Here is a 17,782-nt window from a genome sequence, read left to right as displayed (position 1 = left end):
ATCCCAATATTGACTCTACAGTTGTTAATTGACTGTATATAATAATAAAACATGCAATGGCACACAGGGCAAACATTGTCTGACAAGGCAGAGCATATGTACTTGCAACCATATACCATGCAAATGATTCATGTTAGGTGCGCCTAACATGAAGGCTACTGTAGTTAGGATGAGAACAGGGGTGCATTAACAGTCCAATTTGAAGGTCAGTTAGAAGTGAATATGTATTTGTTCTCCTAGATAGCTTTGAAACTATGGCTGAAAGATACCAAAATGTTCCTGTATCTGTACTCATTTTATGGGCTAAGGGTGTATACTACAAAAAAAAAAACTGCAAGTAAATGGGGCAACATTTTTTTGTAAAATGCAGGAAAACATACCAAAATCCAGGAAATGCTCCCACTTAAATGTATTAGAACATGAAGGGAATCATATAAAATCTGTAAAAATATAAAATTGGGGAACATAAAATAGGGGTTTGACTGGATTATGACATCAAATATGGAGCCTCTGAAGCTACAAGCACAGTGTTACGGATTATAGATGAGTTACCATGTTTCAATAGATGCATTGTTTTATAAACTCTTTAATATTGTAAATCAGCCCTTCTATGTTTAGTTTAATTATGGCTGGATAAATGAGAATCTTCATAGACATATTCCTATAGTAATAACCAAAATTGACAGTAAATTCTCAGTATAGCACAGACACCATTTTTCACCTTTTTTCCTGTTTCAGTAATATTTGCTTTAAAATAAAATGCTTTAGACTAGAGTGTTATGTTTTAGATATTGATCTTAATATTTGCACCTTTGCATTAACATTAAGTTAAGTATGTTATAAAATGGCCAATTCTAAGCATCTTTTCAGTTCAGTTCATTTTTTCTTTTTTATATATTTTTTTAATTATTTGCCTTTTTCTTCTGAGCTACAGGTGTATTGTTATTGCTACTTTTCATTACTTTCTATTTAGGCCCTCTCATATTCATATTCCAGACTCTTATTCAAATCAATGCATGGTTGCTCAGGTAATTTGGACCCTACCAACAAGATTGCAGAAATTACATACTGGAGAGCTGCTGAATAAAAAGTTAAATAAACTCAAAGACCACTAATAATAAAAAATGAAAACCAATTTCAGATAATCACTCTTTACACCATACTAAACGGGGCATAATTATATATATATAGCAGACCCTGGGGGCTTAGGAGTTATGGGGGCGAGGGGAATGGGGGACTAACTGCGCTGAATAACTAAACAAAATTAAAAATGTGTACTTTTTCTGTCATAGAATTGGCTGAACTCATACCAATAAATCCATCAATTGCTTACAGGCCTGGACTGGCAATCTGTGGGATCTGGAAAATGCCAGAGGGGCTGCTGTAAGATGCCATAGAAAGTGACTATTAAGTGACTATTAAGTGGGCTGGTGGGGGTTGTTTGGGCCTCTGTGTACTAGGAATGCCAGGGTAGGGTTGCCACCTTTGCCATCGGCTAAACCCAAACAAAGGAGGCAGGGCAGATAGCATTGTAGGCGGGGCAGTTTTGTTGGGATGGGCATGATGACATCAGAGGAAGGCACAATGATGTCAGTGGAGTTATGACGCTGGGGTGGGGTTAGTGCATCACTTAGATGCAAATGGCTTGATTTCTGTTCAGTTTTCTGAATGTTTTAATCTGGACATAAAGTTTTGAACAGACAGTCCTTTGAAAAACTGAGATATCCAGTTAAAAACCACAGGGGTGGCAACCCTACCTCTATCTATATTCTGCCTGATGAGTAAGCCCAAACCTCTAATTACAAGTGTGGGATCTATTATACAGAAATTGGTTATCAGGAAAGCTCCGAAATACAGAAAAGCTAATTTAGAAAAACTATTTCTTATTTTTGATTCATTGAACATTGGTCTTTTTTCAAACCAACTTAACTATAGAACTATGATTTGCTTTTTTTTTTTTTGTTTCTGTAATAATAATTGATTAAGCCATTTTAAGGCGAGTATCTTACTATTTAAATGGTTTTTATGTATTGGCCAGATTATTGTTTGGGTTTCACAAGGCTGAAAACCGAACAGAAAATTGAGACCCAAACAGGCCTTAGAAAAACCAAACTGTTCGGGTCAAACCAGGACAGGTGACAACCCTATGCCAGGGCCTATTTTGATTCCCAGTCCAGTCCTGATTCCTTAGCACAAGAACTAGAACATTCGCCCTTGTGTTTGCCTGTTACTATAGCAATGTAGAAAAGGCCGCCACATTCCAGTTCAAACCCCCAAGCAGGTTAAGCCATAATATGCTGGGGCTGTACAAGTTCTGTGTATGTTTTGTGTCTAATCTATATGGCAGCATGGCTATACCGTCCTGTCCCACCGTGGAACGCATTTCACTTTCTGTAGGGCCCATCATAGCAAACTCCGCCCTCGCCTCGCCCCTCATTATTTTCACCCGGCGGAACTCTATTATACTCCTGCTTAAAATCTTTCCCTGCACTAATCACGCCTCTCTATCATCCAAAACGGCTATTCAAAAAAATTTTAAACATTTGTCATGTAATTTGGAAGACTATATAGAACAGCATAGCGATTGGCCGACGGGTTGGTGTTTTTGCTTAATCCCACCAATCCTAAATCTATCGCTTGTTATGTTGCTAGGCAGCCTAGTTCCCGTGAAGGATGCCGGGAGGTGCTTTATATGTAACGCGGTGTTAGCTGTAAGCTGCCAGTGCAGAGTTCATAATCGGAGGGACGGTGTGAGACAATGGCGGAAGGGGACAACAGGAGTACCAATCAGCTGGTACGTGCTTTAATGATAACCGCTCAGAGCAGACACCCTCGAGAGGGCTTTTAACAGCACATTTAAAGGATATTGGTTACATCGGGCCTGACGCTGCAAAACAGTATTGACCGCTCGTGTTAGTGACAGGCGATCTGCAGGCAGCTTTGCCGCAATGTCTCTGTAATGGCGTGCAAAATCTGACATCACTCCGCGACAGCAAATTCCCATAATCAGTGGGACTGCAGTAAATACGTAAAGAAAGGACGCTTGGTGCCAAGGGCTGAAAAGGGAGCTTCTTTGCTAGAGAGAACGTACAGTCTGTTTCCAGGATGTCTAGGGGTTGTTGGGTGTCTGTGGCCCTTCAGCTGTCAGACTAGGGGCTGTTGGGTGCCAGTGGCCCTTCAGCTGTCACACTAGGGGTTGTCGGGTGTCTTGGCCCTTGAGCTGTTAGACTAGGGGTTGTTAGGTGCCTGTGGCCCTTCAGATGTCAGACTAATGGTTGTTGGGTGTCTGACCCTTCAGTTGTCAGACTAGGGGTTGTTGGGTGTCTTGGCCCTTCAGCTGTCAGACATGGGGCTGTTGGGTGCCATTGGCCCTGCAGCTGTCACACTAGGGGTTGTCGGTTGTCTTGGCCCTTCAGCTGTCACACTAGGGGTTGTTAGGTGCCTGTGGCCCTTCAGCTGTCAGACTAGGGGTTGTTGGGTGTCTGTGGCCCTTCAGTTTCAGACTAGGGGTTGTTAGGTGCCTGTGGCCCTTTAGCTGTCAGACTAGGGGTTGTGGGGTGTCTGTGGCCCTCCAGCTGTCAGACTAAGGGTTGTTGGGTGTCTGACCCTTCAGTTGTCAGACTAGGGGTTGTTGGGTGTCTGTGGCCCTGCAGCTGTCACACTAGGGGTTGTCGGTTGTCTTGGCCCTTCAGCTGTCACACTAGGGGTTGTTAGGTGCCTGTGGCCCTTCAGCTGTCAGACTAGGGGTTGTTGGGTGTCTGTGGCCCTTCAGTTTCAGACTAGGGGTTGTTAGGTGCCTGTGGCCCTTTAGCTGTCAGACTAGGGGTTGTGGGGTGTCTGTGGCCCTCCAGCTGTCAGACTAAGGGTTGTTGGGTGTCTGACCCTTCAGTTGTCAGACTAGGGGTTGTTGGGTGTCTGTGGCCCTTCAGTTTCAGACTAGGGGTTGTTAGGTGCCTGTGGCCCTTTAGCTGTCAGACTAGGGGTTGTGGGGTGTCTGTGGCCCTCCAGCTGTCAGACTAAGGGTTGTTGGGTGTCTGACCCTTCAGTTGTCAGACTAGGGGTTGTTGGGTGTCTGTGGCCCTTCAGTTGTCAGACTAGGGGTTGTTGGGTGTCTGTGGCCCTTTAACTGTCAGACTAGGGGTTGTTGGGTGTCTGACCCTTCAGTTGTCAGACTAGGGGTTGTTGGGTGTCTGTGGCCCTTTAACTGTCAGACTAGGGGTTGTTGGGTGTCTGACCCTTCAGTTGTCAGACTAGGGGTTGTTGGGTGTCTGACCCTTCAGTTGTCAGACATGGGGTTGTTGGGTGTCTGTGGCCCTTAAATTGTCAGACTGGGGGTTGTTAAGTGTCTGTGGCCCTTCAGCTGTCCGACTAGGGGTTGTTGGGTGTCTGTGGCCCTTCAGTTGTCAGACTAGGGGTTGTTGGGTGTCTGTGGCCCTTTAACTGTCAGACTAGGGGTTGTTGGGTGTCTGTGGCCCTTCAGTTGTCAGACTAGGGGTTGTTGGGTGTCTGTGGCCCTTTAACTGTCAGACTAGGGGTTGTTGGGTGTCTGACCCTTCAGTTGTCAGACTAGGGGTTGTTGGGTGTCTGTGGCCCTTTAACTGTCAGACTAGGGGTTGTTGGGTGTCTGACCCTTCAGTTGTCAGACTAGGGGTTGTTGGGTGTCTGACCCTTCAGTTGTCAGACATGGGGTTGTTGGGTGTCTGTGGCCCTTAAGTTGTCAGACTGGGGGTTGTTAAGTGTCTGTGGCCCTTCAGCTGTCCGACTAGGGGTTGTTGGGTGTCTGTGGCCCTTCAGTTGTCAAACTAGGGGTTGTTGGGTGTTTGTGGCCCTTTAGCCGTCAGACTAGGGGTTGTTATGAGTGTGTAGCCCTCCAGCTTTGGGACTAGGTCAGTTGTTTCTTGACTGTTTCGGGTCAGACACACCTTTTACACCCAGTATTTGGCTGCTCCTCCACCATTAGTTAATAACAAGGTTGCAATCATATGTAAACTTTATTATCAGCTATTCTGCCATATATCTAGGGCAGCAAATATGTGTTCATCACCCCTTACTCTAGTCTAATTGACCTTCAAGCTGGGCTTTCAAAATTGACTGAATTCAAATCTTTACTAACCGGCATAGTCCTCCTGTAACCAAGGGTTTGTGTAGAAACTGAGACAGAAAAAGGTGATCCATTCCCATGAGCTCCTTGCTGTAAGTGTACTGACGGACACACTATCTGCCTGCGTGCCAACACAGTGCAGTGTGCAGAAATGCATCTTTGTACTTTGCCAATGCAGTGCCTTTATGCATCAGCCTTTTCTCAAGCATGGCCTGCAATTAGCCTAAACGCTGAAAGGCTGCTGGTTGGACACAATTTGTTTAAATGAACAATATTTTACTTTTGCTAACATTGAATTGCAGGGCAGAAGCTGGTGGGCCCTAGGTTGGACATTAATTAACATTTGGAATTCAGGGATGAAGTATTGGGAAGATGCATTTCTTGGGTGCTTTCCCACACCATAGCTCCAGTGTTTGGGAACTTGCCAAAAGGCCAAACAATTGTACTTCTACCTTCTGTTGCCAAGCTGTCTGCTAAGTGGCATGAAATCTTTATGAGGCAGTAGGGAAAAATGCATGATCTTATCACCATGATAATGCAGAAAGTGTCAAATCCATTCCCTTTCTCTTCCTGTCGAAATATTTGAAGATATTTTTGGGTTTTGTCTATGCCAGTAAACAATGTCGGGTGAGGGTATATAGTGGTAGCATTGGACTCCTGTATCCGCTGTCAGTTAGCCTTCTCTTTAAGCCTCTAGAAAGGGTGTTGCCTGTTATCAGCTGTCATTGTATGAAGATAAACGCTGAGCCAAATGAACACTGGATGATTTGTAGTAAACACTCACAAACCACTGCATAATGAAGGGAAACTACCAAACCACAAGAGTAAATGTTAGTACTGCAAAAAACATAATATGTTATAATCAATCCAAAACAGTACATTTTACAGTACTGGACTTCAGTTAATTTATAAATGCACATCACGGTCAAATGTTTGTAGCAATGTTAGCACAATACACAAGAACCATTAATAAATAAAGTATCCCCTGTTGAATATATATGAGGATATTAGAAGTCACTTGGGCCTTGTTCTTTAACATGGTCATGGAACTCCTTGGTGACTTATAATATCCTTATATTTTCCATGGCTCTTGTGTATTTGTGAGAGGAAGCCATAATTTTAAAAGTCATGTAATTTTAAAAATCATGTGAAAGTCACCTTCAGATCACGAGAGAGGGTTAGGAAAACTAGTATTATTTCCCCCAGCCAGAGAGTGGGCTGTATTAGCCTTCACCTCAGGTAGGGATAATAAGCTTCCACTAAAGGTTCCCCTTTAGTATAAAGGACATGTTCTTGTGCACTGTGATTGCAATAAAATTCTACATTTAATAACTTAGTGCTTTATTATTTAATCTTTTTCTAAAGGCCGCAGAGACTGCCAGCCTTGAGGAGTATTTTCAAGGATGGGGTGAAGTAATTCTGGTCACTGATCGCGTTGTTCGTTGGGAGAAACCCTGGTTCCCAGCAGTTATTATAGGAACTGTTTCTTTTCTATTTCTGTAAGTAAAAAGTCTAAACCTATACACAAAGTAAATATTTTGGCTTCATGCTTGTAATGATTTTTATGCAAGTATTTTTTTCTGTAGTAACATGTTTGCTTATTACATGGGAAGCAGCATACTTGATAATTAGTATTGGAATAGTATTGGAAAATACTTTTTCTTGCGGAAAAGTGTTATTTTATTAGTCATAGCCCAAATGGCTGCTGTACTGTCACAATATAATATCAACACAAAGAGGAGCAGATACTGTATATTGGTACTTTTAGTATTGCTGACATGTTTCTGACTGCAACAGTCTTTTATGCAAGCATTTAATGCTCCTCTCTGTGCGGATATAAGTGTGGATATTAAAGTGTGGATTGGACACTGGCAGAGCCAAGGTATGTGAGCACCCACACTGTTAAAGGAATAGTGACACCAAAACAATAAACATGTTTTATAGCTTTTAAAATATAATGTAAAGTTGCTCTGAACTGGTATAACAGATGTTTTTGCTTCAGAAACACTACTATAGTTATATTGTAGTGATCGTAGTGTAAGCTGCTGTGTAGCTGTGGGGGCATTCAAAGTTGAGAAAGGGTGGGTTACATAGCAGATAAGGTATGTAGAATATAATTGAGTTCTACAGAGCGTATCTGTTATCCACTATTTAACCTGTGCCATTTAGCCCTGTTTTAACTGTGTCCATTGCTACACAGTAGGTGGTTTATATCTATAGTAGTGATTCTGAAACAAGCACACCAGTTGTACCAGTGCAGGGCAACAGCACATTATATTAATAACTTTCATTTTTTTTGTGTTACTGTTACTTCCCTTTAATTTTAAATGTGCGTGTGTAACAGCAGCTGTGGCCTTTCAGCTAGAAATGCTTAAAAGATAAGGAAATGCTAAAATATTAGGCTCCCCAATGAATTAAATATCGAAAGCAGGCCAATGCAATAATGGGATCATACCCTGGGACCCATGGACGCTGTTTGATGAGGGCCACGTGAGTGGTCAAATGTGGTACTTGCTTGATTGGATTTTCAAACCTTGCCAGTTGAATTGGCCAGATAAGGTTTGGCAAGCCCATTAGTGGGCTCCATACACAGGCCAATAAACTGCTAATTTGGTCTGGATAGACTGAGTCAGTTTTATCGGCCTGTGTATACGCACCTTATGTTTTTTCACAGGGCTATTGTTTCTTTTCAGAAAAAAAATGCTCCACCATGGGGGGAAAAATAACTAATAGTCATGTAACCATTTTACATACTCCCCAGGTGTTCCTTGCTTGGGCTTTCACTTGTTATAACATTATATAAAGTTATTTTTTCCAATTAACTCTCCTGCCCATGTGCAAGTTGACTGTAGGGACGCCTGATAAAGGTAAGTAAACCTGGTGCTGTTTTGTCCCCAGTCCTTTTTTTTTCCCATATAAAAGGACCTGCCAGGCAAAAAGTGTAGCAATTGGATTTCTAAGTTATTGGAATCCCCCTAGTGAATCTAGCTTTGCTTGTTCTTGTTTTAGAGTGAAAAGCACCAGTTTCAGCATACTATTTTCCCATTCTAATGAATCTGAAGCAAAGTGTCTGCACTTTTGTCCCCACTTATGCTTGTGCCATCTGCCTTGTGATTTCCTCCCAGTGTGCAGTATTTGTACATTTAGTTGTCATTTTTTAGGCAGAACACTATGTGCATCTTGGGTGAGAAAGGGGCTGAGTGACATCTGTACTTCTAATATTCATTTTCTTTGGTGGTAGTTCACCTTTAAGTTAACATTTAGCATGTTATAGAGTGGCCAATTCATAGCCACATTTCAGTTGGTCTTCTTTTTTATAGTTTTTAAATTATTTGCCTTCTTTCTAGCTTTCAGTTGGGACCCCAACAGCACATAAACTATTGCTCTGTGAGGCTACAATTTAATTATATATTTGTTATTGTGTATTAGTTATCTTTCTATTCAGATCTCTCCCAGTTATATTCCAGTCGCTCATTCGAGTGCTTGCTAGGGTAGCGGAACCTAGCATCCAGCTGCTGAAACTAAAATTCCAAACTGGAGAGCTGCTGAACACAAAAAACTAACTAATTAAAAAAACACACAAAAAAAAAATTGATGACCAATTGCACATTGTCTCAGAATATCTCTCTCTGCATCACGCTAAAAGTTAATTCGGAGGTGAACAACCCTTTTCATTTTAGCGATTTTGATTTGGGGTACCCAGAGTAATCATAGTCTCAAATTTCAATTTTCCACAGGATGATCTATTACTTGGACCCATCTGTCCTCTCTGGTGTATCCTGCTTTGTCATGTGCATGTGTCTGGCTGATTATCTTGTTCCAACACTTGCTCCCAGGATCTTTGGCTCAAACAAATGGTCAGTATATAATGCATATGATCTATGATAGTCTCACATGGAAAAAACAAAGATGTCAAGCAAAAAAAGTGGCCACTGGTACCTTTTAGAAGCATGATTTATTTTTAATATATGGGGCTTTGCTTACACTGAGCTCCCTGTCCAAAACCCTGGTTCTGTTGCTATCTCCCTGCATATTGGACTGTCCCCTTGTTGTACAGGGTGGTAACACAAAGGAGTCATGGAGAATTACCATGTGTATCAGATCTGCATGGTTTGTATACGGTGTATTGCAAGTTACCGTTTATTTATATTATGTATGCCCATACTCCACCAGCCATAGGATAAGCAGCAGCTATAGGATTCTGTACATGTGTAATCTTATATTTATATCAGAGCTATCTTTAGTCTAGCCAGAGAAATGTTCTCCTTTTTGAAATACTGGTAATGGGAGGTGCTACTATTACAATTAATAGCCGCTAACCAATCCCAGTAACAGTAAGTGAGATTATATCTGCAATAGATGATGTTTCCAGGTTGATTATTAATTAATTCTGATGCAAAATGACTGGTTAGCCTTGTACAGGTATGGGACCTGTTATCCAGAATACTCGGGACCTGAGGTTTTCCGGATAACTGATGTTTCCGTAATTTGGATCTTCATACCTTAAGTCTGTTAGAAAATCTTGTAAACATTAAATAAACATAATTATATCTTAGTTCGGATCAAGTACAATGTGCTGTTTTATTATTAGAGATAAAAAGGAAATCCTTTTTAAAAATTTGGATAAAATGGAGTCTGTGGTAAATGACCTTTCCATAATTGAGAATTTTCTGGATAACAGGTTTCCGGATAACAGAGCCCATACATGTAATGTAAATTTTATTCTGTATACATATTGTGTCAGTCCTCAAGCTCAGGTACCTGATAGTAGCCCAGAGAGTTACCGATTTGGCAGCAAAGAAGATGAAGACTTGCTAGGGGTATCTTATTAAGGCACAGATCATCATCACTGGAAAATGGATGTGGTGGCCTTAGGCTGTACAAAACATCCAAAACATAATATGTAGCATGTGTAGACTAATCTTATTTTGAACTTTAGTTCTCCTTTTAAATGGATTATGTCATGGTTTTTATTTCTAAATTACACTGTTTACACTGCAAATAATTGACTCTGTCATATAACATTTCATTCCTAAACCAGCAAGTGTATTTTTTTAGCTGTAATATTGGTGTGTAGGCGCCATCTCAGGTCATCTTGCCTGGTCATTTGCTTTCAGAAAGAGCCAGCACTTTAGGATGGAACTGCTTTCTGGCAGGCTGTTGTTTCTCCTACTCAATGTAACTGAATGTGTCTTATTGGGACCTGGATTTTTACTATTGAGTGCTGTTCTTAGGTCTACCAGGCAGCTGTAATCTTGTGTTAGGGAGCTGCTATCTGGTTACCTTACCATTGTTCTATTGAGAGGCTGCTGGGGGGGGGGGGGGTTGATATCACTCCAACTTGTAGTACAGCAGTAAAGAGTGACTGAAATTTATCAGAGCACAAGTCACATGACTGGGGCAGATGGGAGACTGACAATATGTCTAGCCCCATTTCAGATTTCAAAATTAAACATAAAAAATCTGTTTGCTCTTTGAGGAAATGGCTTTTAATGCAGAATTCTGCTGGAGCAGTACTATTAACTGATTTTTTCCCATGACAGTGTCCCTTTACGATAAGGTCTCTATGACTGGTCTGCGCTCTTCATTGTGTCCAAAGTGGAAGACACCAGTTTTCAAAAAAAATACTAATTCAATAACATTTCCACCATGTACCTAAGGTGATTTCCTTTCTTTTGGACATGAAACAGTTAAAGGGGTAGTTCACCTTCAAACAACTAGTTGTTTTCAGATAGATCACTAGAAATAACGACTTTTTCTAATATTTTCTGTGTCCCCGTTTTTGTTTTCTATTGATGTGTAAAGTGTCATTTTTCACCTTTTAAAGCAGCTCTGTTGAAGGTCGCCGACCCTGTAAACTGTTCTAAAATGATACATTTAGTAGTTGATACATTTCTTATCTTTGTCCCTGCTGAGTATAATCTCTAGATTTCATTAAAGGCAGCTGTTAGAATTGATACAATAGTTGTTAATACTCCAGAGATGCTGCTGAAAAATGGATCAACTAAATGTTGCAAAATTATAACAGTCCAGAATCTGCACCTGAATTACTGAGCTGCCAGACTCAAACACCAGAGACACGAACATTCAACTTTAAACTTAGATTTTGGAAAAACAGTAAAAAATAAATAATGGAAAGTAATTGAAAGAAGTCTTTATTTCTGGGGAATAATCTGAAAAGAACTGAACTGAAAAAAAGTGTTTGGAAGGTGAACAACCCGTTTAAGAGATTCAGTAAAATTTAGAATTCTTAGTTCCATATGGGCAAGCCAACATGGCCACCACCCGTGAATCACAAAATCCTGATCTTTGTTTAATCGTAACAGCCCATACAGAGAATTTAAATCTTTTCTCTGAAGATATACCTGTGCTTACTGATATTTCCTCATATTTCCTTGTTAGTTTTTCTAGCATTTTTAAAATGTAGTAAGCGGGCGGGGGACACAAAAGGAAAGCTGTTTGCATCTGAAATAAAAATGCATTCTTCAAATAATTTTCCCTTAAAACAATAAAAGCATCTGCACCTAAAATGACTGAACTGTTGGCAAATAGAGAAGCACTAAAGGGTGGACCTGGATACATATCATGGGCGTCCAGTCTGCTAGCAAGAGGAATCTGCATTTGCAAAATGCTACTTTAAATAGACCCTGTTGACACAGGTTTTCACAGGTGCCGAGTATCTTTTTTGCACTATTCATGCTTTCTAAAACAAAACTGTTCAAAATCAAATATCCTCTTCTTTTACTTGTTTAAGGACCACTGAGCAGCAACAAAGATTCCATGAGATTTGCAGCAACCTTGTAAAAACACGAAGGAGAATTGTTGGTTGGTGGAAACGTTTGTTTGTTCTGAAGGAGGAAAAACCCAAAATGGTAAAGTCATGCATTAACTATACTGTATATATATATATATATATATATAGTGAAGATGTGTCCTTTTATTTCACATAATACAGCATTCTATCTGACATTTCGGTCCCACATGGGGACCTTTTTCAAGGTATATATACATAGGTATAGTGTGTGTGTGTGTATGTGTGTATGTATATATATATATATATATATATATATATATATATATATAACAAACAAGGGAAAGTTGTGCTCACCACTATTTTTTAAAACCATTAGGCGGGGGTGCAATGAGGGTGTGACCACAAAATACATATAGTCAACTACAAGAAGTCCCCTGCACTCAACCCATTATCAATATATTTAAGACAGAGACATTTTGTGCATACTGCTACTAAAAAATGCCTTACCCTTTAAACAACACAGGGATTGTTTGTCCATATATTGCAATATATTTAAGCTGGCCAACTACGTCAAAGTCATCCCATATCTGGCCAGTCCTATGCTCAATTTTATCTGATTCATTAAGAATTCTATTACTTCATTATACATTTTACAAAGGGACTAAGTTTTACCTGCAACTTACTAGCTGCTTTCAAAGTAAAACTCCCAAACTTGGCTGCCCTTTTATTAGACACCAGTGGGATCACCTGACTATAGCTGGGAGGGGTGGGAGCTACAACATGGAGCTGGTCACCGCTCCTGTATAACTATAACAAACAAGGGAAAGTTGTGCTCACCACTATTTTTTAAAACCATTAGGTGGGGGTGCAATGAGGCTGTGACCACAAAATACATATAGTCAACTACAAGAAGTCCTCTGCACTCAACCCATTATCAATATATTTAAGACAGCGACATTTTGTGCATACTGCTACTAAAAAATGCCTTACCCTTTAAACAACACAGGGATTGTTTGTCCATATATTGCAATATATTTAAGCTGGCCAACTATATATATATATATACAGTATCAATTATCTTTAGACCAGCACTCCCTTTAAAAAAACTTGGTAATTTTATTGTTTCATAGTATCAAATAGTATTTATTTTATATACATACACAATTACCAGCAGCAGCTTTGGAGTGCGGATACTCATTGGAAAGTATATATATATATATATATATATATATATATATATATATATATATATATATATATATATATATATATATATATATATATATATATATATATATATATATATACTTTCCAATGAGTATCCGCACTCCAAAGCTGCTGTTAATGGCGGGGTGCACGGTAATTGTGCATATATATATATATACTTTGAAAAAGGTCCCCATGTCGGATAGAATGCTGTAGGAGCAGAAGGAGATGTAAAATGACGAGGGAAAGTCTAAGCATCTTTAAACATTTTCAATGATTTTACTCTTTTTGTAAATGTAATTGTTAACATTTATTACAAATCTACAATGCCTTGTGTGTACTTATTCTTATAAAACAAAATATGTGGCATATAGCTAGCAAATATATAAGACCATTGCGTGCACAAATCACCCAAGAAGGACCAGCAGTGCTGTGGAAAAAATATGTACATTTTATAATAGAGGCTACTGTCTCTGTTTATAGTCCGATTTCTTAAGATATTAGTTTCAGCTGAAGTCGATATATTATCTTTTTTTATTGACAAGCAGCTTTCCTAATAGCAACTATTAAACTGACATCAGTTGGTTACAATCCTCATTACAAATTGTTTAATAAACATTTAGGGACCGATTCACTAACTTCGAGTGAAGGATTCGAAGTAAAAAAAACTTTTTTGGGCTACTTCGACCATCGAATGGGCTACTTCGACCTACGACTACGAATCAAAGGATTCGTAGTAAAAATCGTTCGACTATTCGACCATTCGATAGTCGAAGTACTGTCTTAGACCCCCTAGTTCGCCATCTAAAAGCTAACAAAGTCAATGTTAGCCTATGGGGAAGGTCCCCATAGGCTTGGCTAACTTTTTTGATCGAAGGATATTCCTTCGATCGTTGTTTTTAAATCCTTTCGAATCGTTCGATTTGAAGGATTTAATCGTTCAATTGAAGGAATTATCTTTCGATCGTTCGATCGAACTATCTGCGCTAAATCCTTCAACTTCGATATTCGAAGTCGAAGGATTTTAATTCCTAGTCGAATATCGAGGGTTAATTAACCCTCGATATTCGACCCTAAGTGAATCGGTCCCTAAGGGTTTTTGGAGTTTTTTCGATTTTTTTTTTCTCGTCAGGCTTTTTGGGGCAAAAACAAGTGATTCAGCAGTAAAGTCTGAAAAATTTGAACAATCAGGTTTTTTCCCAACCTGACTTTTTCAAGTGATAAATAAGATAAAATTGTGGATGGGAATTTGGCCGAGCTTGATTTAATAAAAATATGACATAAATTCAAGTTTTAGTAAACAACCCCCTTAGTATTAAGCAAGCAACTTATTTAAACCTAAATGCAGTATTATTTGTGTTTTAACGGTACTCAGGTTACCAGTAAGCTTAACAAAGTGTTTTCTCTCCCTTGCAGTACTTTATGTCAATGATAAGTGCACTTGCTGTGGTTGCATGGATTGGGCAGCAAGTCCATAACCTATTGCTCACATTTCTTATTGGTAAGTCTCACTCTCATTTCATAAGATTTGGCTGATCATAGAAAAAAATACCAATGACTGCAGTATTTTAAAAGCAAAATACCTGTATTTTTTATATATATATATATATATATATATATATATATATATATATATATATATATATATATATATAACAGTACTGACAGCTGGTCTTTTATTAGAGGTACGGGTATGAGATCTATGATCCAGAATGCTTGGGACCGGGTCCTTATAAGGGATCTTTCTGTAATTTGCATCTGCATATGGTAAAGGGATAGTTCACCTTTAAATTGATTACAATTATTTGCCTTCTTCTGACTCTTTCCAGCTTTCAAAGGGGAGTTACTGAACCCATCTAAAAAAACAAATGCTCTGTAAGGCTACAAATATATTATTATTGCTACTTTTTATCACTCCTCTTTCTATTCAGGCTTCTCCTTTTCATATTCCAGTCTGCTATTCAAATTAATGCATGGTTGCTATGGTAATTTAGACCCTAGCAACCCGATTGCTGAGATTACAAACTGGAGAACTGCCAAATAAAAAGTTACATAACTCAAAAACAACAAATAAAAAAATGAGAATCAATTGCAGATTGTTTCAGAATGTCACTCTCTACATCATACTAACTAAAAGGTGAACAGCCCTTTAAAGCCTTTGCACGGGCAAGCAATAAAATATTCCATTATTTTGCTTCCAGTACTGTCTGCTGTAGTGAGCTTGTTCTTGCAGTCTGTTTCATTTTCCATAATAGCGATGGAATCTTCAGAAAACATTTCCAGAGAGATTAGTGTGTTGTATTAATGGCAATATCCTTGTTTCAGTGAGCTTTCTACTCATGCTTCCGGGCCTCAACAAACATGGCATTATCACAAAGTACGTTGGAATGGGAAAGCGAGAAATAAACAAATTGCTCAAGCAGAAAGAAAAGAAGAACGAATGAGAGATTTTGCTCTGTTCAAAGTGGAAGCTTCAGCGGGATCATTTTTTTTTTTGTCTGAAATATTTGTGTATTGGAAGGAGAAATGTCTGACTTTTCCCAGTAACTGCCAATGCTGTATCGTTCTTTTTAAACTGGTTGCACTGAAACTTTTCACGTTTCTTTAGTGTACAGTGTCAAGATTCCTTGAAGAGTATTTTATTAACCTGCTGTAACAATGGTCTGTCCTGTTTCTGAATTCAGCTGTCACGAACGCAAGAACCCCTCTTTCTCATTTATTTGTCTTTTTTGTAAATAATTTCCATGTCTGTGTAATGCTGTTGTTTTTTGGTTGTCGTCTTCCTGTTGTGAATTAATGTAATAAAACTAGGTCATTAAAGTAACCAACTTTTAGATATGCTTTTTTTTATTATACAAACCATTCATTATGGGGCAGATTTATTAAGGTTCAGATTGGAAATTCGATTTTTCGAGTTGGATTTTTGGTCAAAACTCACAAATTCGAGTTGGGAATAATCCAAACTCGAACTTGAATTTCGAGATTTATACCTGGACCCTGGGAACAATTAGAATTCAACTATTCGCCACCTAAAACTTGCCGAGTTCATGTAGAAGTCAATGGCAGAGGTGCAGTGACCCATTTGAAGATGTTAATAGCCTTCCTGACATTCAAGTTTTTTTCAGAGAAAAAAAAATCGTTTGGGGTTTAGTTGAATTCAATTTGAATTTGATTTGTGTTTTGGGGCCGGTAATATCCGTTCGAGTTTTAGATATTCTTAAATAAGATACTATTCGAAGTTTGAGGTCATTCGAATTTAAAAAAAATTCTAATATCCAACCTTTGATAAATATGCCCCTAAATGTTAATAATGGTTGCATAGAACTGATACCACACAAAGAATTAAAATGAACAATAAGGTGTTGATGAACAAGCATGTGTGTTTGTGTACCCACTGTGCCTTGCATTGCTTATGTTATCTGGCATCTGCATGGAAAGATGTATTGTTCCTGTGCAGCTGGGTAAGGCATGTTCTCTGCTCTGATATTTCAGTTCACCTGCATTTGTCAGTCTGGAATTGACATTTTATCTGCATCTCAAGGAAGGGATATTTATGTATGGGGACTGCTTTGGGCTTCACCTGTTACAATATTATAAGGGGCTTGTGGCTAAACTATAATAAAAGTGCCACTGAGTTAACCAAAATTGCAACAAAAGGGGTGGTTCACTTCTAAGATAACATTTAGTTTGTTATATATTGGTATATCCAATTATGAGCAACTTTTCAATTGGTCTTAATTATTTATTTCTTATTTTTTTATTTATTTGCTTTCAAATGGGGGTCACTGACCCCTATCTAAAAATAAATGCTTTATAAGGTTACAGATTTATTGTAGTTGTGACTTTTTTATTACTCATTTCTATACAGACCCTCCCCTAGGAATATTCCAGTCTCTTATTCAAATCATTGCATGGTTGCTAGGGTAATTTGGACCCTAGCAACCAGATTATTAAAATGCAAACTAGAGAACTACTGATAAAAAGCTAGATAACAAAAAAGCAAATAATAAGAAATGCAAACCAGTTGCAAATTGTCTCAAAATATCAATCTCTACATCATACTAAAAGTTTATTTAAAGGTGAACAGCCCCTTTAAAACCTACAAAAATTAATAGATCAATGCACATTTTCATATTTTACGTTGTACTGTTAAGTATCTGCAAGCACATTCATTTTTAAAAGCAATTCATTTTAGTTACAAATGTGTTATAATAAAGCTGCTGTATCATGATTCCATTTTAAGGTATTTCCAAGATAATGCAATTTCGCAGAGAAGTGCCAAGCTGAAACTTTCTCTTGCGTGAAAAAGGGCCATTGATGCCCGAAACATGTCGTGTGGATACACAATAAAAATATAAAAAGCCGTTTCCCTGTCTCAGCCTGTGATTCTCAAGTTTGACTACTTGTATAGACACATTCTTATGATTAACACCTTACTGAAACAGCCCCACTAGTTACAAAATCGTTGATGATTTTGCCCTCCCTTGGAAAATTTTAAATTGAAAGATATTGTAAATATCCCAAGAGCAAGTGGAATTGGGCATTTCAGTAGTGAAGGGCTATTATGCGGAGCAATAATATGCAAAGCAATCTCCTTAGCTATACATAAAATGTAGATCTTCCAATGCAAAATATAGTATGTAGATTCGTCTCCAGGGTCATGTATAATAGGCAAATGCAAAGCTAGTAGGGATGCACTGAATCCACTATTTTGGATTCGG

The 17,782-nt window shown here is 38.7% G+C and overlaps 1 protein-coding gene across 1 annotated transcript; it reads left to right on the top strand.

The window, feature by feature from the left end:
• Nucleotides 1-2,673: 2,673 nt before the first annotated feature.
• On the top strand, nucleotides 2,674-15,885 carry arl6ip1.L (ADP ribosylation factor like GTPase 6 interacting protein 1 L homeolog). The gene is given in 6 exon segments (NM_001095747.1): nucleotides 2,674-2,794; nucleotides 6,467-6,600; nucleotides 8,839-8,958; nucleotides 11,856-11,973; nucleotides 14,478-14,562; nucleotides 15,387-15,885. Coding segments are annotated over 6 exon segments (612 nt in total). The 5' UTR covers nucleotides 2,674-2,758; the 3' UTR covers nucleotides 15,506-15,885.
• Nucleotides 15,886-17,782: the final 1,897 nt, after the last annotated feature.

This window comes from Xenopus laevis, chromosome 9_10L, assembly GCF_017654675.1.
Source record: "Xenopus laevis strain J_2021 chromosome 9_10L, Xenopus_laevis_v10.1, whole genome shotgun sequence".
Lineage (NCBI taxonomy): Eukaryota > Metazoa > Chordata > Amphibia > Anura > Pipidae > Xenopus > Xenopus laevis.
The sequence above is the reverse complement of the archived record's forward strand: the minus strand, read 5'-3'. Positions and strand labels throughout refer to the sequence as shown.